This window comes from Hippopotamus amphibius, chromosome 3 (genome assembly GCF_030028045.1).
Source record: "Hippopotamus amphibius kiboko isolate mHipAmp2 chromosome 3, mHipAmp2.hap2, whole genome shotgun sequence".
NCBI lineage: Eukaryota > Metazoa > Chordata > Mammalia > Artiodactyla > Hippopotamidae > Hippopotamus > Hippopotamus amphibius.
The window spans coordinates 19,299,976-19,317,084 of record NC_080188.1 but is presented as its reverse complement, the minus strand read 5'-3'; the positions used below and the strand labels follow the sequence as shown (position 1 = coordinate 19,317,084).

Here is a 17,109-nt window from a genome sequence, read left to right as displayed (position 1 = left end):
AATCTGAGATTCAGACCTTGTTAGTATATATTAGCATAGTTATATCTCCTGGAGGAGGTCCAGAAGAAAAAAACAGAAGGGGAGAGAGAGATGCTAACTTATGCTATTTAGTAACAGTCATAGAATGTTTCCTATTTTCTCTAGTTTAATAAGAGTGATATACAGGTGTGATATTGTGATTTTTAATGAGAAATTTATATTTGGTGTTTGTCCGTATTGCTGGCACAGAGCTCCTAAAACCCTTGAAATTACCTGCGATGAAAGCAACAAAGGTGTCATTTGTTACGTTATTGAGGTAACTTGGAACTCACCTAAGGGTGGGGGCTGGTTGCCATCAGAGCAACCATGTGATTAGAGGGTTGGACCTTTTCAGAGGGGAGAGGGGCTGGAGATAGACTTCAGTCACCAGTGGCCAGTGATTTATTTAATCAGTCATGCCTATGTAGTGAAGCCTCCATAAAACCCCAAAATGACATGATTCATAGAGCTTCTGGTTTGGTGAACGTGGAGATTGAGAGAGAGTAGCAAGCTCATAGAGGACATGGAAGCTCTGAGTCCTTTCCCAGTACCTTGTCCTTTGCATGTCTTCCATCTGGCTGTTCCTAAGTTACATACTTTTATAGTAAACCATTGATGTGATAATAGTAAGAAAATGTTTCTCTGAGTTCTTGAGACAGTCTTGCAAATTAATTGAGCCCAAGAAGGGAACCTTGTGGGAACAAGGTTGTGGAAACCTCTGTTTTACAATCATTTTGTCAGAAGTACAGGAAAACCTGCGCTTGCAACTGGCATCTGAAGTGGGAGAGTTGGGTGGGTGGCGGGGGTAGGGATTAAATTTTAGGATGTTCTGCTGGTATACAGAGAATTGCTTGTTTATAAGTGGGGGGAGGGGGACACCTCTCCCCCCACCCCCACCCCAGTGTTGGAATTGGGTCCAGGAATCCAAAAGAGCAGGTCACTAACATGAAAGTTAAACTTTTGGAAATTATTTCTTACAAGAGATGTTTTATCTAGTTTACTGATTCCAGCTGCAAAAAAAATATTGCTAATACTAAATCCTTTCAGGAATCTTTAATTTTATGTATTTATTTATTTATTTAGCTGCACCACTGGTATGCAGGATCTTCGTTGCCATATGCAGGATCTTCATTGCAGCATGTGGATCTTTTGTTTTTAGCTGCGGCATGCAGGATCTCTTAGGTGCGGCAAGCGGAATCTAGTTCCCTGGCCAGGGATCGAGCCTGGGCCCCCTGCATTGGGAGTGCACAGAGTCTTAACCACTGGACCACCAGGAAAGTTCCTCAGGAATCATTTTGATTAGCTAGGAAAGCAATAAAGTATACAAGAGGGAATTCTGTGTATGTGAAAGAATACTTTTTTTTTAAACAAATAGATATTTTTTATTGTCAAAAAGAGAAAGCAAAAATGTATGAAAAAGGGGATATATAGATGCAGCATTTTTTAAAGCTTTAAAAAATTTTTTGTAATAAGATTAATAAATTATAAATTGCCTGAGAATAGGGGCTATTTCTTTATTTCTTTGATATACCTTAGTGCTTAAATATTCTAAACAACTTATGTAACTATGTTAACTAGTAAATACATATTAGTATTGATAGTAATATCAGCCTGCAGTGATAGCATAGATTTGATCAGAAATTTCTGAAGCATTGTCAGGAATACAGAAAGAATTATTTCCTTACTCTTTCTACTGTCATATCCTAAAAGGATTACGTATGGTTACTTTTCAAAAGTAGTTTGCAGCTACTTTTCAGTTGTAAAATGTCTTTGTTTGATGTTTCTGTTTGTGTATTGGAAGTATGTACGGGTACCCTTTTTTTTCTTGAGTATGTAAAGAAGTCAAGGAAACTGTATTTGTTGCTGCTTACTTGCCACATGCTAATTTGGCTTGTTGCTCATCCCCAGTATCGCTTATGATTATGACGTGTATGCTATTTTAAAATAATTGTTATGAGAGATTACCTAAATATTATACACATAAAATATGGTTTGAAGAATTATTTAAATGTAAGATTGTTATATGGAAATACAGAAATGTCAGATTTTTAAAACTGTGCCTAATATTATTGTTTACATACATTGGTATATTTTATATTGCTTAAATGTGATTGATTCTTTTTCCTGTTAGCATTTCCTTTATTTTTCTTATGCTTATATGTAGTACCATAACTCTTTCCTAATGCCTAATTTTTCCATTTTTTAGTACTGACTGTATAGTTTGCCTAGCAATTATTTTCCAATGGCATATTTGTTCCAGTGGCATAGACAATCACTGACTTTATCTTATGTAAAAGCAAATACATTTTATACAGAGTGGGGGGAAATCCCCTCTTTGGGAGACTTGCACAAAATAATTTTGATTTCAAAAGATAGTACAGAATTTAAGTTGATTTTAAATGTGTATCTGTGTTTTAGAGCAAACTATATAAGGCCTAAGCTCTGACTAAAATATTTTTATTTTCTCAAATGCTGAAATTTTGCTCAATTAATTACAGCTTACAAAATAAATCAAGCATCTCCTAGTGACTAATAAATTTTCTTCAGAATCTCAGTCCTTTTGGATTTACACTCTAATAACAAATATGGGTAGTATCTAATTTAATATGACTTTTATAATTAATTTATGTCAAGATGTCACTGAAGCTACAATAGAAATTTTTTTCCTTTCTCTTTTATCTCCTTGGACAAATATCCTTAAAAACTTTTTTACGAAAAAATTAGTAGAGTGACTATCATTTGTGATAGATTTATGGTTTGGAAAGCACTTTTTAAAAATAATTTATTATTTTTGGCTGCATTGAGTCTTCGTTGCTACACGCAGGCTTTTTCTAGTTGTGGCGAGTGGGGGCTAATCTTCATTGAGGGCTTTAGTAGTTGTGGCTCGAGGACTCTAGAGCACAGGCTCAGTAGTTGTGGCGCATGGGCTTAGTTGCTCCAAGGCATGTGGGATCTTCCCAGACCAGGGATCGAACCCATGTTCCCTGCATTGGTAGGCAGATTCTTTTTTTTTTTTCTCTCTTTCGATCTTTATTGGAGTATAATAGCTTTACACTGTTTTGCCAGTTTCTGCTGTACAGCAAAGCAAATCAGCTGTATTTATACATGTATCCCCATATCCCCTCCCTGTCCCACCCCTCTAGGTCATCACCAACCATCGAGTTGATCTCCCTGTGTTACGCAGTTGCTTCTCATTAGCTATTTTACATTTGGTAGTGTGTAAATGTCAGTACTACTCTTTCACTTTGTCCCAGATTCTCCTCCCCCAGCTCCCGTGTCCTCAAGTCTGTTCTCTACGTCTGCATCTTTATTCTTCCTCTGCCACTGAGTTCATCAGTACCATTCTTTTAGATTCCATATATATGTATTAGCATACAGTATTTATTTTTATATTTCTGACTTCACGCTGTATGACAGACTCTAGGTCCATCCACCTCATTACAGATAACTCAATTTCATTTCTTTTTATGGCTGAGTAATATTCCATTGTATATATGTGCCACATCTTTATGCATTCCTCTGTCAGTGGACATTTAGGTTGCTTCCATGTCCTGGCTATTGTAAAGAATGCTGCAATGAACTTTGTGGTACGTGTATCTTTTTGAATTATGGTTTTATCCGAGTATATGCCCAGTAGTGGGATTGCTGGGTCATATGGTAGTTCTATTTTTAGTTTTTTGAGGAACCTCCATACTGTTTTCCATGGTGGCTGTATTAATTTACAGTCCCACCAGCAATGCAGCATGGTTCTCTTTTCTCCACAGCGTCTCCAGCATTTATTGTTCCCAGATTTCTTGATGATGGCCAGTCTGACTGGTGTGAGGTATATACCTCATTGTGGTTTTGATTTGCATCTCTAATGATTAGTGATGTCGAGCATCTTTTCATGTGTTTGTTGGGCATCTGTATGTCTTCTTTGGAGAAATGTCTGTTTAGGTCTTCTGTCCATTTTTGGATGGGGTTGTTTGTTTTTTATGATATTGAGCTGCATGAGCTGCTTATATATTTTGGAGATTAATCTTTTATCAGTTGATTCATTGGCAAATATTTTCTCCCACTCTGAAGGTTGTCTTTTTGTCATATTTATGGTTTCCTTTGCTATGCAAAGTCTTTTAAGTTTCATTAGGTCCCATTTGTTTATTTTTGTTTTTATTTCCTTTGCTCTAGGAGGTAGGTCAAAAAAGATCTTGCTGTCATTTATGTCATAGAGTGTTCTGCCTATGTTTTCCTCTAAAAGTTTTATAGTGTCAGGCCTTATTACATTTAGGTCTTTGATCCATTTTGAGTTTATTTTTGTGTATGGTGTTAGGGAATGTTCTAACTTCATTCTTTCATAAGTGGCTGTCCAGTTTTCCCAGCACCATTTATTGAAGAGGCTGTCTCGTCTCCATTGTATATTCTTGCCTCTTTTGCTGAAGAGAAGGTGAGGTAGGCGGATTCTTAACCACTGCACCACCAGGGAAGTCCCCTTGGAAAGCACTTTTAATGTGCTTTATCTTCTCAGCTAACATTTACACTTATTCATCAGGGATAGTCAATTAAAAGCCTTGTTATTATAACGTAAATTTCTTTCCCCAGTGCCTAGGACATTGTAAATTTAACCTTGTCTTTGGAGGAGTCAGTCTCTATAATCATTAAGTCCTTATATTTTTTGGAAACTTTCAGCAGTAGTATCTTTTCTTTGTAGGAACTCTTTGATATAATGCCACCATCTTTGAACTCAGCTATGTTCTTCCAGAACTGGAAAACTTTATACACTTATGAGTCTTCCCCTCTTCAAAAAAAAAAACTGTTGACCGAAATAAAAGTATTTTTTCAAACTATGAAATAAACCAAAGAAACATACCCATGAAAGTACAAGTTGTTTTAATTTTTTCAGAAGTAGAACATTAAAAGATTGTTTACAAGGTATTAATTTCATGGGCAAAATATGAGACAAAAGGCATAAATTGTACCATGTCATGCCCTTTCTTTTCTCTGCAGTCCAGATTTTCTAGTGATTGCCTAATGAGTATATCATTTTAGTCACAGTATAAAGCAGAAAAAGGGCTTTTTAACGTCTAATGGTTTTGAATCTTCAAATGCTTTTGATGCATATGATCATTTTTATTTTGAAAAACACGAAAGAGGATGATACTTACGGTAAAATTCTTTTCCTTTCTATAGAGAGAAATAGCCCGGAAACTTGCAAATCCTAAGCAGCCAACAAATCCTTTTCTAGAGATGGTCAAATTTCTCTTGGAAAGAATTGCACCTGTGCACATTGATTCAGAAGCCATCAGGTAAGCTAGGATATATATTCACTCATAACTAGAATATAATCTGAAACTACAGTGTTGTAAGTTTAAATTCTGGGTCCCCAAGGAGACCTGAAAAAATTCCCTCGTACACCTTTTTAATGGCAGAAGCATATATCATTCAAGTTGAAAGAAAGACCAAAGATCATTTTCTGATCTTTGGTTTGCTTCACTACTTTTAATTTTTTTAAGAGTTCTTGTGTTTATTTTTAGCTCATGTGTGCTTATTAAAGAAAACCTAGAATACAAGAATAAAGAAGGGAGAAAATTTTAAATCTATAGGCTCTCTTGAGCCTTTGAGTTTTCTTAACCATTTTCATGGCCACATAATGTTCTTTAAGTATATATTATATCACTTTTCACTTGAGATATGTGAAAAACAGAATAATATTTTGAAAAGAGCACAAGATTGCCATTAGAGAAATCTGCTTTCAAAACACGTGTCTTTTACTTACCAGCTTTTTGGCTTTAATTTATCTGAGTTTCTAATTTATTTTTAACTGTAATATGGGTATAACATCTCTGTGTTAGATGAATGTGAAAATGAGTGATAATACGTAAAAAGGAAGCAGACTAGCATAATAGACGTTAAAAGCTATTGTTTTTATTTAACTGTTCCCATAATTTCATACATTTCACTTGTTTCTAATGATTTTCTATTGTAAACTTCTGAGGATACTTTTCCCTTGCACTAATCATTTTCCAATAGATTACCTATATATTTTTTCATGTTGGGTAACTAAATAGCATTTATTGATTCTCTTTTCTTTGGATTAGGAGACCTGGTTCGAGCTATTAGTGATTTTATCTTATGTGAATCATTTATTTGGTTGTATTGAAATTCCAGTTGTATTAGTTTGCTAGGGCTGCCATAACAAAATACCACAGTCTGTTTATTTTCTGTTATAACAGAAATTTATTTTCTCGCATTCTGGAGGCTAGCAGTCCAAGATCAAGGTATCAGCAAGTTTGATTTCTTCTGAAGGCTCTCCCCATGGCATGCTGATAGCCTCCTCTTTGCTTTCCTCACATGTCTGTGTCCTAACCTCCTCTTCACATAAGGACACCAGTCATTTGGGATTATGACCCACTCATCTGACCTCAGTTTACCTTATGTATCTCTTTAAAGGCTCTATTTCCAAGTACAGTCACATTCTAAGGTGTACTGGAGGTTAGGTCTTCAACATAATGAATTTGGGGGTACACAGTTCAGCTCATAATGGTGATGTTTGTGGGTTGGTTTTTTTTGTTTGTGTTTTAACTTTGATTTCCTTATTTGCAAATAAGAAAGCTAAGGTTCTGAGAGAGACCAGGTGGTTTTTAACAGCTAGGTAATAGCAAAAACCATAACTTAAACCGAGATTTATTATTTTTGATACGAGTGTCCTTTGCTCTATACTGTTTGGTTTTAATGGGGTAAATCAAGGAAATTGGTAGGTACTCTTTCCTTTGCATATTGATTTTGAAAGAGATATATAACGGCATTAGGAAACCTTTGCTGTTTGTCTCCATGTGGCCTCACAGAATTTTTTTAGTAAATTATAATAAGCTAGTGTTTGATCTCTAGTCTTAAAAGACCAAAAACTCATCTTTACTGTAGCATCATGATTGTTTGGGTTCAGAAAAGCCACCTTGTGGTTACGATTTCTAAGAAACTAATTTTATGCAAAATTCCAATTTATTAATTTTATTGAGAAATATATGTCATTTTAGATTCCTTCCATGTAACCAAATTTTCATGGACTATAAATTGCAATGAAGGTTTTATTTATTCACTGAACATATATTTAGTGGAGTGATTTGTAAAGTACATTGGGCAACTGGGGAAGGAGAGTTACCTAGCCTGAATTGTGTGATTTGGCGTTGTTATTAGGAAAGATTCCTGAAATAGATGGCATATAATATGGGTAGTGAGTGATCACTAGGAATTACAGAGATCAGCCAGGTGAAGATCTCAGGGAAAGAGCAGACCAGACCACTAGCCCTGTGGCATTGAGTAGGTTATTTAAATTACTGTGAGCTTTAATTTCCTATCTTTAAGTTAAAAACAATAATAATTACCTCTCAGTAGTAGTTGAGAGGCTTAAGTAACATATTGGTATGTAGAACACTTAACATAATGCCTCACACACAGTAAGTGCTGAATGAATGCTAATAGCTATTCTAGGAAGAAAAATAGCAGATAGAAAAGAACAAAGGCAAAAGCAATCAAGAAGTATTTAGAAAACTGTATATACTTCAGCCATAATGAAGAATTTGGGAAGGAAGGATTGGGAATAGTAGAAAATCATTCTAAATATAATTTTTAAAAAATTGCTTATTGATTTTAGTTTATTTCCCCCAGACTTATGTACATACAAATACACATATGCATGCTACGGTTAGTTCTTGGTCTGTAGATAGTGGTTGAAAATGAAGTAGTGATTGTAGTAATGATTGAAACCTGGGGGGAGGGTAAAATTTAAAAGAAAAACGTTGAGGACTGAATCCTGAGGAAAATTAACAATTAAGAGGCTGACAGAAGAAAAGGAATTTATTACATTAAAAAATGATTTTAAGGAGGCATGGTCAAACGAGGACAGGGGTCAGATGCTGCCCAGAGTAAAATAGGTACTAAAAAGTATCCATTGAATTTAGAAAATAGAAAAACACTACAATGCCTGAAATAGTTTCTTTGGGTTAGCAAGGACAAATCCAGATTACCATGGATTGAGAAGGGCATAGGATAGTCCTTCCATACCACATCATGGTACACAAAGAAAATTATAGTATTTGAGCAGAGAAAACTGCTGAAGTCTAGAGGTGAGTGGCCTAGCTCAGCAGGACCCTACTAGATCCCACCTGGCCATCTTGAGGTCTGAGAAGATCAAAGGGATATACCTTGTTACTCCTCTAAACTGCTATAGGAGATAAACTGGAATGTAGGGACAGCTAGTATAGACAGTTTAGCTATAAAAAGTAAAGGAAAAAGATGAGATGATAGAGAGTAAGCTTGAAGAAGGGTCTTTTCTTGTTTTTAATGAAGGGGTTTTGAATAAATACCTTTAAAAGGTACTAAAAGAAAAGAAGAGAGGTTAAAGATGGGGTAAGGCAAATAGAACTATGATAGAGCACCATCCCTAAAGAAATGGAACAGGAAGAAGAAAATCTTCCCCTATGGCATTAAAAAATGATAGATACAAATTAGAGGAGGTTAGAAAACAGAATATGGAAAATTACAGTTTTCACTCAAAACCTCCATTGTTCTCCATTACATTAAAAGTAAGGTAAGTCTGCTCAGTGGAAGGATTTAAAATGTAGACCTGAGTTAGAATGGTAAAGATTTGTAACAGTTGTTACACAGGATAGGAGAGAAAGGGACACATGGAAGATTTCCAAAGCAGTTTTGAACATGTATTTGGATTGGTGATATCTTTTGCTTCATCATACCCTGTGAAGTATATGGAGTGTATATTATTTATGTAATTTAGAAATGAGGAAAAATACTTTCATAAGAGGAGGGGCTATAGTTCTGGCTTCAAGATTTGGGTCTGTCTCGTGTAGCTTTTTGACTCATAATGATGATCCCACCCATGCTGTAAAGATAGCAGAGATTATGCCTGTCTTGTTCTACACTGTATTTCTAGAATAGACCCTAAGACTTCACACAAAATAGTCAGTAAATACTTATTAAATAAATGTGTGCATGGACTCTGAGTGGTCAGATACATTTATAAATTTTATCAAACACATTTGTAATCTTGTTAATAAATTCATGCGTTTTATGGAATTTCCTTCTAATAGAAAGCTTAATGCAGAATATTTTCCGCAAATTGGAACTAATTTTTTTAAAAATATATAGTCAGAGGTAACAATTCTAGAACAAAATATAGGGTGAGCAAGATTTTAGATGGGACGTAAAGAGTACAAACAGTGAGGGACTTCCATGGTGGCACTGTGGTTAAGGCTCCCTGCTCCCAATGCAGGGGGCCCGGGTTTGATCCCTGGTCAGGGAACTAGATCCCACGTGCATGCTGCAACTAAGAGTTTGCATGCCACAACTAAGGAGCCTGGAAGCTGCAACTAAGGAGCCTGCCTGCAGCAACCTAGACCCTCTGCAACCAAATAAATAATTTTTTTTTTTGAAAAGAGTACAAACAGTGAGAGAAAAATTATTTTTTTCCTCTCTGCAAAGCATCATTAAGAAAAAGAAAAGTCAAGCCGTGGACAGGGAGAAAATACTTGCAAAGCATATATCTGATAAAGAATTACATCCAGAATATAAAAAGAATTACTACTCAGTAAGACAAAGGAACCAGTTTTTTTAAAAATATTTATTTATTTATTTTATTTTGGCTATGTTGGGTCTTTGTTGCCATGTGCAGGCTTTTTCTAGTTGTGACGAGCAGGAGCTACTCTTCGATGCAGTGCGCAGGCTTCTCAATGTGGTGGCTTCTCTTGTTGCAGAGCACAGTCTGTAGAACGCAGGCTCACTAGTTGTGATGCACGAGCTTAGTTGCTCCATGGCATGTGGGATCTTCCCAGACCAGGGATCAAACCCGTGTCCCCTGCATTGGCAGGCAGATTCTTAACCACTGTGCCACCAGGAAAGTCCCAAACCAATTTTAAAATTGACAAAAAATTTGAACAGATACTTTGACAGATAAAATATACAAATAGTAAATAAGCACAAGAAAAGACAATCAACGTTATTATTCATTGGGGAAATGCAAGTTCAGATTACAGTGAGAAATACCACTACACATGCACTAGAATGGCTGAAATTAAAGATACTGACTATACAAAATGTTGGTGAGGATGTAGACTTGGTGATATTGAAAGCAGTTTGTTGCAACATTAAATGTACATACAACATAATCTTACAACTCAGGAATCCCAATACTTGACATTTGCCTATAAGAAAAGAAAACATCATTAAAGAAAAAAAAAAGAAAATGTACTTCCCATAAAGACTGCTTTTAGCAGTCTTAAAAGCAGACTTAACTGCTTTTAGCAGCTTTACTTATGTCTTTAAGTGAAAATACCCAGAATTGCATCAATTGGTAATTGGATAAACATAACTGTGGTATAGCCATACAGCAAAATACTTCTCAGCAATAGAGAAACGAACCACTGATTTCTTTTTTTTTTAAGGTTATTAAAATGTTTTATTTGTATAAAGAATATGTAGCACACATTTTAGAAATAGTAACAAAATATACAGTACTCTTTATGGTCAATTCCATTTAGCCAATTCATTCCCACACGATGCTTTCATTGATTTTTGATTTTTGAGGGCCACTTATATCAGTAATCAACCTTAGGTTACAAATGGTAATTAGGTGTAGTTTTTTTTTTTTTTTTAAATACATCTTTATTGGAGTATAATTGCTTTACAATTTTGTGTTAGTTTCTGCCGTACAACAAAGAGAATCAGGCTATATGTATACATAAATCCCCATATCCCCTCCCTCTTGAGCCTCCCTCCCACCCTCCCTGTCCCACCCCTCTAGGTTGTCACAGAGCACCAAGCTGATCTCCCTGTGCTATGCCGCAGCTTCCCATTAGCTATTTGTTGTTCATTTGGTAGTATATATATGTCAGTGCTACTCTCTCACAGCTTCCCAGCCTCCCCTTCCCCCTACTGTGTCCTCAAGTCCATTCTCTATGTTTGCATCTTTATTCCTGCCCTGCCACTAGGTTCATCAGTACCAACTTTCTAGATTCCATATATATGCATTAGCATACAGTGTTTGTTTTTATCTTTCTGACTTATTTCACTCTGTATGACAGACTCTAGGTCCATCTACCTCACTACAAGTAACTCAGTTTCATTCCTTCTTATGGCTGAGTAATACTCCATTGTATATATGTGCTGCATCTTCTTTATCCAGTCATCTGTTGAGGGACATTTAGGTTGCTTCTATGTCCTGGCTATTGTAAATAGTGCTGCAGTGAACATTGTGGTACATGTTTTTTTTGTTGTTGAATTATGGTTTTCTCAGGGTATATGCCCAGTAGTGGGATTGCTGGGTCATATGGTAGTTCTATTTTTAGTTTTTTGAGGAACCTCCATACTGTTCTCCATAGTGGCTGTATCAATTTACATTCCCACCAACAGTGCAGGAGGGTTCCCTTTTCTCCACATCTTTTCCAGCATTTATTGTTTCTAGATTTTTTGATGGTGGCCATTCTGACTGGTGTGAGGTGATACCTTGTTGTGGCTTTGATTTTCATTTCTCTGATGATTAGTGATGTTGAGCATCTTTTCATATGTTAGTTAACAATCTGTATGTCTTCTTTGGAGAAATGTCTGTTTAGGTCTTCCGCCCATTTGTGGATTGAATTGTTGGTTTTTTTGATATTAAGCTGCATGAGCTGCTTGTATATTTTGGAGATTAATCCTTTGCCAGTTGCTTCGTTTGCAAATATTTTTCTCCATTCTGATGGTTGTCTTTTCATCTTGTTTATGGTTTCCTTTGCTGTGCAAAAGCTGTTAAGCTTCATTACATCCCATTTGTTTATTTTTGTTTTCATTACTCTAGGAGATATGTCAAAAAGGATCTTGCTGTGATTTATGTTATAGAGTCGAACCAGTGATTTCTATGCAGTAACATGGAGGAGTCTCAAAAGCATTATATCACATAAAAGTTGTCAGACACATAATATGTAAAATATATAAAATTTTAGAAAAGGTAAAATTATAGTGTCAGAAAGCAGATCAGTTATTGCCTGGGTAGGAAAAGGGAATTGACCACAGAAGAGGCATAAGGCAGGTTTTTGTGGAGATGGCAATGTTTTATGTGTATATCTCCACAATGATTCACCACTGGACAACCCACTAGATGGCTGTGATCAAATGGATGAGTTGGTGAGGATGTAGAAAAATTCGAACCTTCATGTATTGCTAGTGGGAATGTATGTAAAGTGGCGGAGCTGCTTTTGAAAACAGTTTGACAGTTCCTCCAAAAGTTAAGCATAGAGTTACCATATGACCTTGCAGTTCCACTCCTAAATATGTGCCCATACAAAATCTGTATATAAGTGTTTATAGTAATATTATTCATAATAGCCAAAAAGTAGAATGTCCAAAATGGACCATCAGCTGATGAATGGATAAAGAAAATGTCTTATGTACATGCATTATTCAGAATTAAAATGAAGTACTGATACATACTACAAGGAGGAACCTGAAGAACAGTGTGCTAAGTGAAGGGAGTCACTCACAGAGACCACATATTACATGGTTCCATTTATATGAAATATTCAGAATAGGCAAATGTAGCAACAGAAAGTAGATTCGTGGATGCCTAGGGCTGAAGGAGATGGAGGTGAATAAGGTGTGACTCTTAATGGGAAAGGGGTTTGTTTTGGGGCAGGGTGAAAACTGAATTTGTTGACTATCTGCCTGTACTAGGCCATTTGCTGTAATAATTTAATGTCCTCAAAATAAGGTAGTATTTTCTTCAGTTTACTGGTGAAGAAATGAAGTCTCAAAAACAAAGATCATGTTTGTTTTTACTTAAAATAGTACCATGTTGACCAGGTAATATTCCATTTTGTGGTGGTTAGGTATATTTGAAAAACTAATTCAATAATGTTGGACATTTAAATAATTTTTATTTTATGAATGTGAATATATTTAGCGTGATGCTTTATAAATTTTTTTTGCTATAAATCTCTAGGAATAGAATTACTGATTCAGTAAGTTAATTATAAGTGATTAATTTAACACCTTTGTCCGTGTGTGTTTGCTGTACGTTTTTTTGCTTTGAGTAAATTGTCATTTGTCCATTTAGCAACTGCCATCTTAACTGTTTTTCTTAAAATTGCAAATGATTATATATGGGTATGAATATTACATTGATTATACTTATAAAAATATATTTCCAGTACGTGTCATTTAATTTTAGTTTTGTTGTTTTTCAGTAGAATTACTATTATGATACATGGGTGGGGAGGATAAACTAAAAATAAGCTTAGTTGTCATATAGAAAGCAAAGTTTCAAAAGTCACAAAAATAACGTTTTTTTCCAGAAAACATTTGAATTTGATGTTTAGACTCTGTGTGTGTGCTACAATATAATTAGGATGCAGTTACTGATCTAGTAGTGTTACTAATTTAGATTTTCTTATTTAATAGTGCACTGGTAAAACTGATGAATAAATCAATAGAGGGGACAGCAGATGATGAAGAGGAGGGTGTAAGTCCAGATACAGCTATTCGTTCAGGACTTGAACTTCTTAAGGTATTTTTGAAACAGTTTGTCTTTTCTGCAGTCATAATTTGAACCCCCTTAAGGATATGTAAGAGTCAGGCTTTATTTCATTGGAAACTATTCAAAAGATTAAAATTTGTAATGGAAATCATATTTTATAAAAATAGGTATACATTCTAATAATGCAATTATTTTACATTATAAAATAATAATTTGGGGAGTTTTGCTGTTTTGTTCATCATTTGCATACCTGCTGTGCTTGTAACAGTATGTGCTAAATGGTCTAGCCTTACCTTTCAGATAACCTGCATCTGGGGTAGTAGGACTGTTCACAAGAATTACTGTTAGACATCATCTACCTGATGAGGATTTTTTTAAAAAACAATTGGTGAACATAATAGATGCCAAAGAATTCAGAGAATTGAACAATTAGTAAGAGACATGATTTAATCTAGGGGGAACACAGCAGCATCAAAGAGAATTATTTTTGGCATGTTTTAGGGATTGTTGTGAGTATAGCCTGACTAGCTAAAAGTATTGCTTTGGGGAGTAATGGAAGACAAGCTTGGTTCCAGATTGTGGAGTGCCATTGTGCAGAAAGGTACCATCAAGGGCATTTAACCTCCTTTTTAACATGATGCAGCACTTCATAGAGCTTTTATTAGATAGAGTAAAGAGGAGAAGAGGACTTCCTAGGTGGCACAGTGGTTAAGAATCCGCCTGCCAGCGCAGAGGACATGGGTTCGATCGCTGCTCCAGGAAGATTCCACATGCCGCAGAGCAGCTAAACCTGTGCACCACAACTACTGAGCCTGTGCTCTAGAGCCCATGAGCCACAACTATTGATCCCATGTGCCACAGCTATGGAAGCCCATGCGTCTAGAGCCCGTGCTCTGCAACAAGAGAAACCACAGCAATGAGGAGCCCATGCACCACAGTGAAGAGTAGCCCCCACTCACCGCACTCACAAACCAATGCAATGGACATTAGACAGACAAGAGAGTGATGAGATTGTACTGGAATGGTCTTAAATATCTTTTTTTCTTTTTGGCCTCACTGTGCGGCTTGTGAGATTTGTTTCCCGAACAGGAATTGAACCTGGGCCCTTGGCAGTGAGAGCATGGAGTCCTAACCACTGGACTGCCAGGGAATTCCCTTAAATATTTCATGGAAAGAATTGATGTGATTTTTCATGAGAAAGACTGTGTTTTTAGTAACGGGGTAATATGTTTAAATAGTTTTAAGAGTAAAATCATCTTTAAGGCAAACATTTTGAATAGGTTGTTTGATTCAACTTTTCAAATTTAAATCTCCATTTTTCTATGAATAATTAAAACCTCATAACTAAATATTACCACCGTAAACCCTACCAAATGAGACACTCTCTCCACATTATAACACATTAAAAAATGTTTATTTAATAAGTTAATGAGAGCTTACATACTCCATTCCACCCTCCTCCTTGCTTTTCTGTTTTGAGCCCTTATTCTCTATATTATGCTAACTAAATTGTTTCTACTTCATGCAAGGTAAACTTTGTAGACATGTTAACTCTAACTTGCTATAAATTCCTTAAGGATATCCTGGAACATATGTCTTAATAAATGAAGGGAACAAATATTTATGTTTGTAATCGTAATTAAAAGTTCCCAATAATGGCTTTGTTGTTTGTTGTTAACAATGAGTGAACTTTTTGTGATGGATTTCATTTAAATTATTTCCTTATAGAGTATCTTTTTGCCAGTGAAATGAAGCTCAGTGTTAGCATTTTGTTCACATCACAATATCACTCCATGAAAAAGGAGCCACATTTTCCACATTCCCAGTATCAGAATAGACTAAGAGGTGGAAAAGAAATAGAGCAAGTGCTGTATATCAGGAATCATTAGCCACAACTCACCTCAAGGGAGACTGCAAGATATAATCTTAATTGTATTGCTGGCATATGCAGCCCATAATTTAAAATTTTATTTGTAGTAGAAAACAGTTCTCTTTTTTTAATGGATTAAAACCATTGTCTGCACTTATAAAGTTATATCTGTTCCTCTAGGTTCTGTCTTTCACACATCCTACCTCGTTCCACTCTGCAGAGACGTATGAGTCCCTGTTACAGTGCCTCAGAATGGAAGATGACAAGGTAGCAGAAGCTGCTATACAAATTTTTAGAAATACAGGCCACAAAATAGAAACAGACCTACCCCAGATACGATCGTGAGTATGTTTTTTCTCATGGTAAACACAAAAGTTTTCCAGGTGTCGGAGTCATAGGGTCATTGTTTCCCTTTTCCTTAGGAAGATAGGAGAGAGGAAAGACAACTTTTATTTAGAAGCTGCTTTTCTGTATCCTTTGTTTTCATCTTTACTCTGCCTCTCACACCTCCTCTACCATTAGAGTATGGGCAGAGGAACATCCTGAAACTTTATTTAAACAAAATGATTTTAAAATATTAATAATCAAAAGTTACCACAGAATTTAGAACTTAGGATAATGTATCTTCCTAATTTATCTTTTTCTTTCCAACTCCAAATTCAGAGCTACTATACCTTCATATCCCACCCAAGAATTGGATAATCAAGTAGTGTACTTAATAAAATGTTTATTAGTTGCCTAGTTGTTGGCCATGATGCTTTTGTCTCTCCCTGTAGATTACCTCCCCTCTCCTCATAAGAATGAAGTACATTTTGGTATTTTTTTACTTTGGCATCTTAAAGAACTTGCCTTAGGATCAAAATTGTGCTGAGAGTTTATATTTAGACATAAGATGTGGGAGATGTCTTTTGGAGGAAGAACACATTGCTGCTAGCTATTATAATCGGATGTTCAAGGTATATATGTGTAAATAGTTTGGGGTAAATCCAAATCAAACCCATTTTTCCTCATGGGGTAATAATAGGACGAGAGGACTCATGACTCCTAAAGTTTTTGTTGAATTTGTCAGCTAAAAGTTTAATTTGAGACGTAACTCAACATTTATTGTACAGTCTCTTCATTGTCAGTACTGTACTGGCTAATATAAAAGATTACCACTGTTCAGTCCCTGCTCTCAAGGAGTTTATAGTCTAGAAATGACTTTTGTACATTATAGAAAAAAATCATTGACACAGTAGGATAAAGTTATTTGTGAGTTTTTCAAGGTGGGAAAACCTATACATTTTTTAAGGTAAAGGATTTATTCTTAAAGGAATTCCATCCCAGAGGAAGCAGTGGAAGAGTTAACTTTGGACACAAGGAATAAAACCTCTTGTTCTTAAGACTAATGGGGAAGGAAGGAGGGAATCACTGAAAAAACAGAGAAGCACAACACTGCAGACCTCAGTAATGCCTAGTGGCATCACTGGATTATAGCACACTAGAAAAACAAGGAGAAAGGTTAAACTTGACCTATGCATCATCCTTTCATTAGACTAAGAAGAATTGATAATACCTTTAACAACAATTTGATCAACACTATATCTTCTTTTGTTACTAACTGGTGTTATTTACAAGAACTGTTACCCTGGTAAATGAATTTGAAAGAAAGACTTAAACAGTGCTTAGTCAGGGAAGCTATTTGGGCATGGAAATCCTTCTCATAATTCTAAACTGCAGAGAGAGA

The 17,109-nt window shown here is 35.7% G+C and overlaps 1 protein-coding gene across 3 annotated transcripts in view; it reads left to right on the top strand.

The window, feature by feature from the left end:
* The window catches only part of PDS5A (PDS5 cohesin associated factor A), a 152,276-nt gene that overhangs the window by 94,270 nt on the left and 40,897 nt on the right, over positions 1–17,109 (top strand). For all 3 annotated transcript variants that reach the window (XM_057725936.1, XM_057725933.1, XM_057725935.1), the window contains exons 17-19: positions 5,185–5,300; positions 13,438–13,543; positions 15,564–15,724. In XM_057725936.1, the coding sequence (XP_057581919.1) occupies positions 5,185–5,300; positions 13,438–13,543; positions 15,564–15,724 (383 nt within the window). The remainder of the gene's footprint in view (positions 1–5,184; positions 5,301–13,437; positions 13,544–15,563; positions 15,725–17,109) is intronic.